This window comes from Eurosta solidaginis, chromosome 5 (assembly GCF_040869045.1).
Source record: "Eurosta solidaginis isolate ZX-2024a chromosome 5, ASM4086904v1, whole genome shotgun sequence".
NCBI classification, from domain to species: domain Eukaryota; kingdom Metazoa; phylum Arthropoda; class Insecta; order Diptera; family Tephritidae; genus Eurosta; species Eurosta solidaginis.
This window is the reverse complement of record NC_090323.1, coordinates 140,571,368-140,585,696: the sequence shown is the minus strand read 5'-3', so window position 1 is coordinate 140,585,696 and position 14,329 is coordinate 140,571,368. Positions and strand designations below refer to the sequence as shown.

At 41.6% G+C, this 14,329-nt stretch overlaps 1 protein-coding gene across 4 annotated transcripts in view; it reads left to right on the top strand.

Annotated features, from left to right (window-relative positions):
- RecQ4 (RecQ4 helicase) overlaps positions 1 to 14,329 on the top strand; it is a 167,756-nt gene that overhangs the window by 86,754 nt on the left and 66,673 nt on the right. For all 4 annotated transcript variants that reach the window (XM_067787130.1, XM_067787127.1, XM_067787129.1 and 1 more), the window contains one exon: positions 4,154 to 6,602. In XM_067787130.1, coding sequence (XP_067643231.1) covers positions 4,154 to 6,602 — 2,449 coding nt within the window. The remainder of the gene's footprint in view (positions 1 to 4,153; positions 6,603 to 14,329) is intronic.

The following is a 14,329-nucleotide window of genomic DNA, read 5'->3' as shown; positions in this document are numbered from 1 at the left end:
TAAAGTGGTATCCAAACCCATTTGTATCCCTACGTGGTGAAAGAATAACTCAAACGTAGGTTTGGTTTTATTATATACATATTTGCATAGATGTATACTTACATACATGTATGTACATATGTACGAGTGTGCAATCCGTATTCAGCTTTAATTTGTTACAAATTGGTTTCATTTGTAGTGGCTCTGGAGAAGTTCGCCAATGCCAGATATGTATGAATAGTCTCAGAAAGTCATTACACATTATTTTTGGTTCTTCTTATCAGTAAGCATACACTTGCGTCCCAGTATCCAAGGGTACCCTAGGGCTTCTTTTTTTTTGGACAAATGCTACTTGATGAAGAAACCGCGGTTTGAATAAGTATGTACATATATTAAGGTAGGTCAATAGTTACTTTTGGTTTTACCCCCCAAGAAAAATCGTTAGTCATACTAGACATCGTGTAACGCTTACGATATAAGTTAGTTGATTTTTGTAAATGAAGATTTTGATCACCGATAAATAATAGAAAAAGAAAACGAAAGCTAAAACGTATTAACGTATTCTAAAATAACTAAGTGTAAGCAACTAAATGATAAGCACAAATGTGAATTATATTAAATAAAGTTAGCTATGTAAGTTTAATTTGAAAAATAATGGTCTGATTCCTTAGGAAATGTGGGTGGTAACTAATGGGGCTTCATCACCAGCTAAAAGCCATGGAAGGGAGGGCAGAGGGCAGCCGTCCGATATTAACTGCGCTGCGAAGGTAAGGGGGAGCGGATTGGTAGCCGTGGAAAAGTACCAGTGAAAGTGTAAGTTTTAGGTTTGTTTAAATGTGTGCAAGAGTAATTTATCTTGTTGACCTTGTTGGCGATGGTGTGCTTTACTCACATCTATGTTTTTGGGAACTCACGCTGCTGAAGCTCCGGGATTAAGCCAGTGCACACGCCATAGTTGTGGGTAGTTGAAGGGCGCTCCTGAATGAGGAAGAAGGCGATAACGTCAAGGGGTTCATAACAGACCGGAGTCAGGAGACGGACCCGGATTGGGTTCGATACCTTCCGGAGCAAGAGAATATGGAGCAGTCCCGCTGCAAGGAGCTGCTGGGAGGATAACAATTTGTGTGAGGGACGCAACAAATTAAATGGGGTTACACTGAAATGGCAGTCCTTGGTCGGGAAAAATCCCGAGTCGCTCCGGTACATAGAACCGAAGGCTTTGGTAAACGCCAGTTTAGTGCTCGTTTTTTGTTGTTGTTGTTCGCCCCATCCAATAGGTGTTACCATTCACAAATTGCCATCAATATCCTCTAACAGGAGTCCAAACCCCAGCGGGTTAGGGAATCAGAATATACCCGCGGTAGATATGCCTGTCGTAAGAGGCGACTAAAATACCAGATTCAAGGGGCTGTGTAGCGCAACCCTTCAGGTTGCCAGCGCAATATATAGCTTCTCCAAACCCAATGGTCAACCTCACCTATCCGTGGCGAATCCTGTTTCACTAACAGACGAGGCTCTGGCGACCCCAAGCTCCTCATGGAACTTGGGGGTGGGGAGGGGGGAATGGCCTGAAGGTTTAATGTGGCCACATAAATCGTTCCCGAGATGGTCAGGCTAGCACCTTAATGGTGCTGTGGTACCGGAGCGTACCGGATCTGTATCCGGCAAAGGACCATCACATCGATAACACTCCCCAAAGCCTTCGGGGAGCAACCTTATCGCTACAACAACAACAACAGGAGTCCAAAGAAACTTGCAGTTTCAACAGGGGTTCTACATTGCAATTAAAAATATGGTTGGTGTCATGTGGGGACGCTTTGCAAGCAGGTAAGAGTTTAACCTGTTACAGTATCCAGATCGAAGTTGAGCTAGAGTGACGCGCGTCTTCCTAGGGAGAATACCTTCTTTTTTTGTGAGTTCAGGTTATTTATCTTTAAGAACGGGGCTCACCTGTAAATGCATGGCATAGTAGTCCGGCGCCTTTTTTGTGGATATCCCTGCGGACCTGTTTGTGTTTCTCTTCCACATACGGCTGTGCTCTCAGGTGCCGTATTTCCTCATTATGTTTGCGGAGATGACTCCTTAAGCCCCTGCGAGGCAAGGTCTCTTCAATCAGATGTCTGTTGGGATGCCCAGGTTTCTGAATATTTTCTTCCAGTGACTAACCTCACCCAATTGCTTTGTAAGTTGTACAGGCTGCCTTGAAGAGCGATGCTCTTTTTTTCTAATATTACTCTGCTAGAACGTGAATTGATACCATTTCGTCTTAGGTAAGCTTGACCTGGTCGGTCCGTTGTTGTTGTTGTTGTAGCAATGTAGCAACAACATTGCTGGTCGGTCCGTGACGACCTATCATAGGCTGAATGTGTCCGTAGTGGTACCAGAAGTTTGCTCGATGACCAAACAGAAATACGCTATGCTGTTGTACTGACGATAAAGACACTACCCGAAGGTTTTGGATAGTGTGTTGTGCAACCACTTAGTTCTTAAACACTTAGCTGGATGTTTCCAGAATTCATTGAACTTATTTTCAATTTTAGTTTTAAACTTTTGAGATTCTTGTCAAATTTTAATGAATTAAGATTTTGTAATTCATTGAATTGGTGGTAATTTACCATAATATATTGTAATAAAATTAATGTATATCGTTATAAAATACCCTAAGTGTTATCAATGTTGATGGTCTTTTGCCGGTACGTTCCGGTAACAAGTACCATTAAGTACTATCCCGACTATCTCGGGAACGATTATTATGGCCACCTTAAACCTTCTAGGCCATCCCGCCCCCACCCTCCTAGTTCCATAAGTAACTTGAGGTCGGCAGATCCTCGCCTATTAGATATGTGCATGATCCATTCGTAATTGTAACACTATTCCCTTCAGATAGGTGAGGTTGACAATTGGGTTGCGGAAGCTCTCAAGCTGTAAAGCTTTTTATTGCGCTTGTCAACCCCTTGAATCTCAGAAATACGATATCATGAACCGGTACGCGATTTGTCTAAGTGGTTCGAACCACTGAACCGAATCGCTTCGATTTTTGAGGCAGTTTAAAGCTCTGAAGACTACAGAGATAGACAGTATCCCACTAAAGGGAGAGCTAAAAAATTTGCTGAACATTCCAACTTTTGTAAATATTATATTATTTACAGCTTTTAACTTTTAATTTTTTTGAAATCTTGAAATGGACCCCGGATACTTCTACACTTTGTACTAATATTTGTGTATGTATGTGTTAATTTGAGCAGCAGTACACATGAAATTTCGGGCTTTGTTCGGATTGGGCCGAACTTGAAGAAAAGCCGAATGTCCGGTCCCAGTTCAGATTCGGGGTTCTCGAACATTAATTGATACCTTACCCAAGGAGCCAATTCCACCACTGATGTGGACATATGGCCAAAATTGCGAGAAATAAAACCCAACCCCAGCGGTTAAGTGGCTTAGAGGCGACTAAAATTTATTCAAGGGACTGTGTAGCGCAACCCTTTCAAGGGGTTTCCTGCGCAATTTATAGCTTTTGCAACCCAATTGTCAACCTCACCTACCCGTGCTGAATCCTTCTGGCGACACCAATTTCCTCATTTATGAGGGGGGGGGGGGGGGGGGGTGCGGTATTGCCTAGAAAGTTTCATGTGGTCATACTAAATCGTTCTCGAGATGGTAGGGCCAGTACCTTAATGGTGCTTGTTACCGGAACGTACCAAATCTGCATCCGGCAAAGGACCATTAACATCGATAACACTCCCCAAAATCTTCCTTATCGCTACAACAAGAACAACAGAAATAAAACCGGACCCAACATTTTTTGTTTGTTTTTAATTTCGCGAGCAAATTACAAAAATTGCCATGAAAATTACGGATTTTTTAACTATTAATGTATCAGTTAAAAATTAAAAAAGTATATAAACTTGAAACTTGGTGCATTTACGTAAAGAGGAAGAGTCCCTTTTCTATACCTTCCATGAAAATGAAATGGTGTATTAAGTTTGGTCCGAAATCGAAAATTGTAAGTCCTGAACTCAAAGTTAATATTGAAATTTTTACAAATTGTTAAAAAGTAAGTGGGCCTAAGTGATATTCGGATACTATATAAAACTTTGGGTAGTTACAAAGCTCTTCCCGATTCTTTCTGTTAGCTTTTCAAATAATATCATTATTATGATCTTTATAATTGCAGTTAAAGAACCGTCAACGCAAATAAAAGTCGATGCCGGCTGGCTAAATCGTAACACTATCGATGATGGTATCCAAGGAGATATTGTTGTTGCCACGCAGTCTATTAAATCATGTAATTCAATTCTTTCAAGGACGCCAATAACAGATAAGCGGTTTGGCTTGACCAATATTACAGTAAAACAATTGGAACCATTATCAGATGTTACCAAAGCAAAAAGTGAAGAAAACATAAATTTAAACTCAAAAAAGCAAGTATTAGAATTTCCGGAAGAAAACACGACCAAGTTAACTGTTAATGAGGACTCAGATTCGGTGGTATCTGATAGCGCTGGCGAGGATCAAGAAGAAACCTGTAAGCATGTCGCTAAAAGACGCAGAATACTCCGGACAATTAAAACAAATAAGCCCACGGAATATAGTCAACCATCATCGACAACGCCAGAAGCCAATAACAAAATTGTTAACCAAAGTGAGAATAATAATAAGGAAGGAAACAAGTTCGATTTTTCAACCGACGGCGATGAAGATTATTGCCCACCGAAGATTACGAAATCAACACGCAAAAATCACAAAAGGGCAAAAAAGCCAGACATATCCACCAAACAAGTTAAATCGAAAGCGGAACAAGTTGTTAAAAAAAAAGTTGCTAATAGTAAAATACTTGTACGGAGTCAGAATAGAAAAGTAAAAAAAAAAGCAGCAAAAGAATCCAAAGATACTTTAGATGTTATTGCTACAAGTGTGGAAGGACTCATAGAAGATTCTGTTGAAAAGCCACCTGAACCAAATATGTTACGCTACACAATGTTGTTAGAGCGTGGTGATCTTACAAATACTCCACGTGTAACAAGTCACGAACTGGAGAGCGCCGATTATGTAGCACAACGGTACATTAATGATGCACCTGCTGATGTAAAGACGAAGGGTGTGCGACCAATACCTATTATTAATGAGAAACGTGCAGCAGCGCGTAAAAAGCTTGAAGAAAAAATTGCGGCTGGAAAATTAAATGAAAATTATGTCTCGATAAATTTGCAAAAAAAAATATATGCACGTGGGAAACGTAACATCAATTATTCAAAGTATAAAAAAAAGCAATGGCGTCATAAAAAGAAAATTGCCGCACTTACAGGACCAGATATGGATATGGGCGGTTGCGATGGCGGTGTCCTAACATGCTTCACTTGCGGGCAAGTGGGCCATTTTGCTGCACAATGCAAAATAAAAGGTGATTTATTACTACCGCTGACAGCACAACTCGAAGAAGATCCCTCACCTTTTCCTACGCTTGAAGAGGCCGAGCGCATGGCCGTTAAAAGTGCGGTTGTGATGCATAGTAGAAATATATCAAAGTTGCCTGCCGCTGCAAATGCTGCCATATATCAAAATGATGAAAATGATTGTACGAACCCTCAAAACGAATGCGATGAGCGTAATAAAATGGCAACGGATGAAAGCCCCATCTCTGAAAATGAGATTAAGAACAACTCTTTAAATGTTTCCGACAATGAAACTGATATGTGGTTTGAAAGTGATGACGAGTTGAATAACATAAATTTGGATGGGGCCAACGCCACGGCTACACAAGAATCGCCTATAAAAAAATATGTTGGGCACAAAATACCAGAAGAGTTTCTTAAGAAAGTTGGGTTACAAGAAAACTGTAAAATATCGGATTCACAATTTAGTAGCGTGACTCCCCTTTATGAGCTTAATGTCAATGGAACAGTACGTGATGCGATTCCTAGCGAAGTGACAGAAGTTTTACGGATGTTTGGACATACAAATTTTCGAAAAGGACAAGACCGTGCAATTATGCGAATACTATCTGGCCTTTCAACATTAGTAACGCTTAGTACTGGCAGTGGAAAGTCATTATGCTATCAATTACCAGCGTATTTATACAGCCATCATAGGAAGGCAATAACATTAGTTATATCACCATTGGTATCATTAATGGAAGATCAAGTCACAGGTGTACCTCATTTTTTGCGAGCTCATTGCCTTCATACAAATCAAACGTCACAACAGAAACTCAAAGTAATGGAAATGATATCTGCTGGCGAAGTGGATATACTATTGGTATCACCCGAAGCCGTAGTGGCCGGTGAACGTTCTACTGGATTTGGGGCGATTCTGAGGCAATTGCCACCAATCGCTTTTGCCTGCATAGATGAGGCACATTGTGTGTCGCAATGGAGTCATAATTTTCGACCAAGTTATTTGATGATTTGCAAAGTGCTTAGACAGAATTTAGGCATCCAAACAGTATTGGGTTTGACCGCGACTGCGACATTTCCAACGCGTTTGAGTATTATAAAGCACTTAGGTATTGGTGATGGTGAACGTGGTGTTATAACTGATACTCCATTGCCGGAGAATCTTTTGTTATCGGTATCAAAAGACGAGAATAAGGATGCTGCTCTACTGAACTTGCTCTTAAGTAATCGGTAAGATATTATTAAATACAAAGCTACTTACCCCGCAAATATAAATTTTTTCACAAAAAAGTGTAGGAGAGAAATTTAAACACTTATTCTAAGTTTTTAATATTACAAGCTTTAACTGTAGTTTAAACTCGCGCTGTAAACTCGGGCCTGTTCCGTTACGAGTCAGTACAGGTAAAATCACGAAACCTAGTTTATAAGTATTCTTCAAAGCGTAGCTTAAGATTCCTGAGGATGACTTCAGACTGAAGTCGAAATATTGAAAAATAAAAACAAAATAAAATACACATCAAAGTGTTATATTTAAGAAAACCCGGCCTTGAGCTCAACCAAAAATTTCAGTTTTTCTAAACACTAACGGCCAAAAACGAGACAAAATAATAAAACAAAATAAAATAAAGTAAAATATAAAAGTAATAAAATAGTGTGACGAATATTGACATCACTAGGCTGTTAGTAAATAATCACGCAACAACAAAAACCACACGTGTGTACATGAACAATTCAATCATCATTTACACACATACATACACGGAAGGCGACGAGAAGTGAGATATCTCATCTCACACACACACATGTAGTCATGAGCCGAAGTAGTTACTCACACATACAACTGTTCGCGAAATTACTAGACCTTAGGAGAAATGGGTGAACGGGGAAGCCGAGAGTATAAAAGCAGCGTAAGCTGAATAATGAATAATTCAGTTTGATTTCAACACGCTATCAGTTGCGAAAAGAAGTATAATTGTACTACTCCCAAAGTAGGCTAATAAAGCCCATTCTACAATACAGAATATTGGGGTGATTTATTCAACAGTTTAGCGATTCGAACGTTAGCAGGAGGTTTCAAATAAGCGGAATTTCCCAAAATTCGTTACAATAGGATATAATATAAACAAAACCAAATATAAATATATTTAAGTAGAATAAAACCAAATAATTTAAAATATAAATGATAAAATCAAATAATAAACTAATTTGTTGAAGGAAAATATAATATAATAAAAAGAAAGAGAAAAAATGAAACAACAACAAAAACATAAACGGAAATAAAATAAAATTATTTTAATAATTTTTGGGCCAATTGTTGAAATTTAAATATTTTGATTTTCACAGCTTTAAGCCGTTAATGAAAGACAAAAACTAAGTTTTTCCTTGTTCTCCTACGCGTTTCGATGTTTTTACATCTTCTTCAGGGAGCCTGGTTTATTTAACATAAAACATAAAACAAAAATGACAATTATTATAAACCAGGCTCCCTGAAGAAGATGTAAAAACATCGAAACGCGTAGGAAAACAAGGAAAAACTTAGTTTTTATCTTTCATTAACGGCCTTAAAGCTCTGAAAATTAAAATAAAAAAATTAAAAATTTTATTAAATTAAATGTTACAACAAAATCACGGTATCAACAAAACTACATGATATTATTATTATCATCATAGTTTACAAATAAATTTATAAACTATTTTTGGTTAGGGTACCTGGTTAATGAGACCATAGGGTTCCCTGCAGTTAAACATATTGGTATGTAAGCTAAATGTTATTGTCTTAACTTAAAGGTTAGTTATTTTTCGCTGCTTTGTTAAGTAGTGTGGTAGACGTTGTGGGTTTTCAAGGCGTTATTGTTTCCGTTTTACTGCAGTCTAGGGCAACTTCCATCGGGTTTGATACTTTCGTCAACGTACAAATTTGCATCATGTGTTCGGGAGTCAATGCAGTGGAGCATGTCGAACATTGAATCGGATCATTATCATTGTAATTATGAGATATGCTGAACAGCGTGGTTCCAACTCTCATTCCTGCAATCTTTATACATTCATCCCTGGTAAAGTTTATATTGTAGTTTGGTCTCTTTGTGCCCGGGTTGTATCATCGAAGAAATATATTTGAATTTCTCCATTTGTAACGTAGCGTTACAATAACATCACCCCCCTGTATTTCCTTATTCACTTAAACCTGAACCCCCTGTACTTATTTCTCTATAGCATAGCCAACAACCACTATGGTAAATAACCACACGCTACCAACGACTGATAGCAAACCAATGGTGTGTTCCGTCAACACAAGAAAATCACAATAATGGTGTATTGGTTTCTCAACCAGTTTGCGGCACCACCCATATAAACAGCGAATTTGCATTTTAGCAATTCAGTCCTCACAGGTGAGCCAGCGGGAGTGGTTGTATTTTTAAAGACAAAATTGCCATTCCGGCTAGCCAGCTGAGTGGAAGGGGCGCTTTCATGGCGCGGGTCACCCTTAACCCAGGTAAGGACGAGCGGGCGGGTGCCTTTGTGCTATTGCCACCCGCCGCCCCCTGGGTGTTGAGCGGCCCGACGTCTTAATGACTATATCACCCCTCCCCCTCAGCTATGGATTCAGCTAGTTGAGTGAAAGGGGCGCCCTCATGGCACGGGTCACCCTGCACCCAGGTAAGGACGAGCGGGGCGGATGCCTTTGTGCTATTGCTACCCGTCGCCCCCCTGGGTGTTGAGCGGCCCGACGCCTTAATGACTATATTACCCCTCCCTCTCAGCTCTGGCTTCGGCCGTGGACCGATGCGTGCGCACAAGGGGCTACAGCTGTGCCGTTAAGGTGCACTTCCCCTACGCCCACGGATCGGTCCGCGGTGTCCCAGCTGGTACAGTCCCGCCCCCCTTAAGCACCTTCCATCTAGCGTGCAAGTAGGGCGGCGGGGGTGTACAGCGGTGAAGCCGGCACTAGCCAGTCCTCGCAGTTTCTTCCCCAGGTGACCGACCCCGCCTACTGTCGATTCTGCTGAAGACTACCGATTAATCCGATCCCGCCGATAACGTCAACCGACCTCGCCCGGAACGAGCGGTCGCTGTCCACGTAAACACCGTCACCAGCCTGTTTCCCTCACTCCGGCCCTGGTACGCGCTCCGTAGCCCAACGCCGCTGCTGCACCAACCGCTGGCCGCTTGCCATCCTACCGCCGTTAAGCCGCTGCATCCGTCCCGCCGCTGCTACGACGCCCCTGGCCGTCTGCCATCCTACCCCCGTTAAGCCGCTGCATCCGTCACGCCGCTGCTACGACGAACCCTGGCCGCTTGCCATCCTACCCCCGTTAAGCCGCTGCATCCGTCACGCCGCTTCTACGACGACCGTTGGCCATCTGCCATCCTACCGCCGTTAAGCCTCTGCATCCGTCCCGCAGCTGCTACGACGACCGTTGGCCGGCCGCCATCCTACCGCCGTTAAGCCGCAGCATCCGTCCCGCCGCTGCTACGACGACCGTTGGCCGTCCACCGTCCTACCGCCGTTAAGCCGCTGCTTCTATCCCGCCGCTGCTTCCGTACCGCCGTACCAATCCGTCCGTTACCCGACCGTTCAACCGTCCTACCTAACCTCCTCTGCTCCAACGACCGTTAGCCGCCGCTCCGCCCCCTCACCATCTTGCGACGGAAAGCTGCTGCCCGTCTAATATCTCCAGCCGTATGTGCGTGTGCTCGTAACACATAAATATTGTTTATTTATTCGGTAGGGGTTTGTGGGACCTTTACTCGACTCTGGATGGACTGAGCGTTACCCCAGCCTTAGACAAAACCCACCTCATACAATTTTCTTGTTCTTCAACATCCTGACAACTATAACAGTGGTTTCTTATTATACTGCTATAGCAAGGTACTTCCACAGTTAATGGTAACCGGAGCGCTGCTTTTGCTATGTGATCGGCTTGTTCAATTCCTTAGATTTCTATTTATTTATTTATTTATTTACGGTCTTGTAGACCTAAATTAGGTACATGTATGTATGAGATCATTATCTAAATGGTAGTGCTTTGCAGTAGTTATATAATAATTTCTTAAATTTATTGATATTTGAACATTGTTTTATTTCACATGGTAGATCGTTGTATTCTCTCAATCCCTCGTAGTATATATAGTTCTTGTCGAATTCTGATCGAACAACTACCGGACGAAAGTTATTTCTGTTTCTTGAGTGGAATCATGAACCTCGTTGTTTTATGTTACTCGGTCATTTAAATATTTCGGCAGGTTCTCTAGTTTCATGTTGTGTATGAATTTTAGAGTGTAGTATACAATGAGTTGCTTTACACTCAGCCACTTTAAACTTTCTAGCATTTCATGTATTGGGGTATTATATCGTTTTCTAAGAATAAACCTGTAGCTTTGCAATGTTCGAGTCGGCTAACATGAATAATATCGTAGGGCAGTATATTAAATGAGGTTCTATAATGGACTTATAAGCCATAATTTTATAATATTTGCTGACGTGCTTGCATGTCCGGAACATAAATCCAATTTTTTTTTGATATTTTTGCCTCTGTTTATTTAAGATGCTCATCGAACTTAAGTTTCTCATCAATTATAATTCCTAGATATTTGATTTCTTTGACTTCTTGTATGGTACTATTTGCTATTTTCAAGGCTATATTATTTTCTTCTGCATTCTTTCTTCTCATGATCAGCCATTTCGTTTTTTCAATATTTATTTTAAGCTTATTTTGACACAACCAGTAATATACAGCATTCAAGTCCGCTTGCATTTTAGACATAGCTTCTCTATCTCCGACGAACAACTTATTGTCAATGCATCATCCGAGAAAAAACGTATCTTGCAGTGACTAAGACAGTTCTTTATATCGTTTATATATTACTTACTTACTTAATTGGCGCTTAACCACTGTCTAAACGGTTATGGCCGTCCAACAAGGCGCGCAAGTCGCTCCTTCGCTCCGCCAACCGGCGCCAATTGGTCACACCAAAGGAGTTTAAATCGTTTTCCACCTGGTCCTTCCAACAGAGTGGGGGCCGCCCTCTACCTCTGCTTCCATAGGCGGGTTCCGATAGAAACACTCTCCTGGCCGGAGCATCATCCTTCATTCTCATAACATGGCCTAGCCAGCGCAGCCGCTGTGTTTTAATTCGCTGGACTATGTTGATGTCTGCGTATAGCTCGTACAGCTCATCATTAAATCTTCTTCGGCACTCGCCATCGCCAACGCGTAGAGGTCCATAAATCTTTCGAAGAACTTTTCTCTCGAACACTCCCAAAGCCGTTTCATCTGCTGTTGTCATGGTCCATGCTTCTGTCCCATATAGCAGGACGGGTACGATAAGTGACTTGTAGAGTATGATTTTCGTTCGCCGAGAGAGGACTCCACTTTTCAATTGCCTACCTAGTCCAAAATAGCATTTATTGGCAAGATTGATTCTTCGCTGGATTTCAGTGCTGATGTTGTTGCTAGTGTTGATGCTGGTTCCCAAATAAACGAAGTCTTTTACTATTTCGAAATTATGGCTGCCAACAGTAGCGTGGTTGCCAAGGCGCATATGCGCTGACTGTTTGGTCGATGACAGCAGGTACTTCGTTTTGTCCTCATTCACCATCAAACCCATCTTTACCGCTTCTTTTTCCAGTTTGGAGTAAGCAGAGCTAACAGCGCGGGTGTTTAGGCCGATGATATCAATGTCATCAGCATATGCCAGTAATTGCACGCTTTTATAGTATATTGTTCCAGCGTGGTTAAGTTCTGCAGCTAGTATAATTTTCTCCAGCATCAAATTAAAGAAATCGCACGATAGGGGGTCACCCTGTCTGAAACCTCGTTTAGTTTCGAACGGCTCGGAGAGGTCCTTCCCAATTCTGACTGAGCTGATGGTGTTGCTCAACGTCATTTTGCACAGAAACCAAATTCAGACATAGCGGCATATAGGCAGCTCCTTTTCGTGCTATCGAAGGCGACTTTAAAGTCGACGAAGAGGTGATGTGTGTCGATTCTTTTTTCACGGGTTTTTCCAAGATTTGGCGCATTGTGAAAATCTGGTCGATGGTAGATTTACCAGGTCTGAAGCTTCAATCTTTCGCACAATACACTTGAAAGGACCTTATATGCGATATTGAGAAGGCTGATTCCACGATAGTTGGTGCATTTTGCAGTATCCTCCTTCTTGTGGACTGGGCAAAGAACACTTAGATTCCAACCGTCGGGCATGCACTCTTCCGCTCCGCAGGCAATCCATCAGCGCCCACGGCCTTGTTGTTTTTCAATCTGGTTATTGCTATTCTAACTTCGTCATAATCGGGCGGGGGGACATATATTCCATCATCATCGTTTATATATACAATTAATAATATTGCAGGGGCTGGAACCCAAAGGATTTTTACTATTTGATCCTCTCCAGGTCTTTGGATTTCCGGTCCATTATATTAAGTAAAGCCAATGTATTTAACTACACTTTGGCTGTCGGAAAATATCAACGTTTTTGCTTTTCTTTCAGCCGCTTATATAATTGCTTGTTCAACAGCTGCAAGTACTGCATCGAAAATTCCTGCATGTTGCGGTAATAGACTTTGCTTCAGAGTTTTAAAGCAGTCAACTGAAGTTTGTTCTACTGAAGCATAGGTTGAGGTATCGCTCTGCGTAGAAGGTTTTAAAGATGTTAGCATTTGTGTTTTTTTTTTGAATTCGCAGAGTGACATATCCGTATGGATTTTTACTTTAGGTGATTTCCTTAGGCCCGGTTCTTCAGTACAAGTTGAACTCAGTTTGTCAGTTAAACTACGCTTAAACTTATTCTGCAGTTTTTCAGTCTACTTTAACTGAAGTTTAAGCTGAGCTTAAGCGGCCGATCTAACAGGGTTAAACTCTAGTTAACCTATCAGTTATTTGCGTTCGTTGGCAATAGCGTGGAATATACCCACCAAGCATTTAGGCTTGAGTACCATTAGAGCTCATGTTGATAACTAGGCATACTTCTAAAATCTCAAGAGTTGTTTCGAAACAGTGGCTCAACACGAGAATCATAGCGTATTCAGCAAAAGAGGCAATTTTTTATAAAACAAAAAATGCCATTAAGTTGAAAAATTTAATTCCCAACTTGTGGTTCTCTAACTGGACTCGAATGCAGTATTTTCTCGAAAATAAAATAAAATATATATAATTTAAAAAATAAATAAATGTGAGGCGCGATAGCCTCCGAAAAGATTTTAGGCCGAGTTTCTCTTCCAATTTGCGTCGCGCTCCTTTTAATTCTTCCTACAAATTGGCGGGACGGGATCTACTTGTTTTATGCCGACTCCGAACGGCATCTGCAAGGCAGATGAGTTGTCACTGAGAGCTTTTCATGGCAGAAATACACACTGAGTGCTTCCCCCCAGGGTTAGGGGGTTAGAATATACCCGCGGTAGGTATGCCTGTCGTAAGATGCGACTAAAATACGAAATAAATTCAAGGGCTTGTGTAGCGCAACCCTTTCAGGTTGCCAGCTCAATATAGAGCTTCTCCAAAACCAATTGTCAACCTCACCTATCCGTGGCGAATCCTTTACATTAACAACCGAAGCTCTTGCGACCCGAACACCTCATGGATCTAGGAGGTGGGAGGGCGGTATGTCCTAGAAGGTCGCAAGTGGTCATAACAAATCGTTCCCGAGATGGTCGGGCTTGGTACCGGAACGTACCGGATCTGCATCCGGCGAAGGACCACCAACATCTATAACACTCCCTAAGACCTTCGGGGAGTGTCCCTTTCGCTACAACAACAACAACAACACTGAGTGCTTGCAAAACACTGCCGAGGGGCGACCCCGCTTAGAAAAATTTTGTACTATTTGAAAAACCTTGTTTCTAAAATTTTGATGTTGCTTTGCCCGGGGCGTGAACCCAGGATCTTCGGTGTTGTAGGCGGAGCACGCTGCCATCACACCACGTCGGCCGCCTATATAATTTATTTTTGATTAATTAC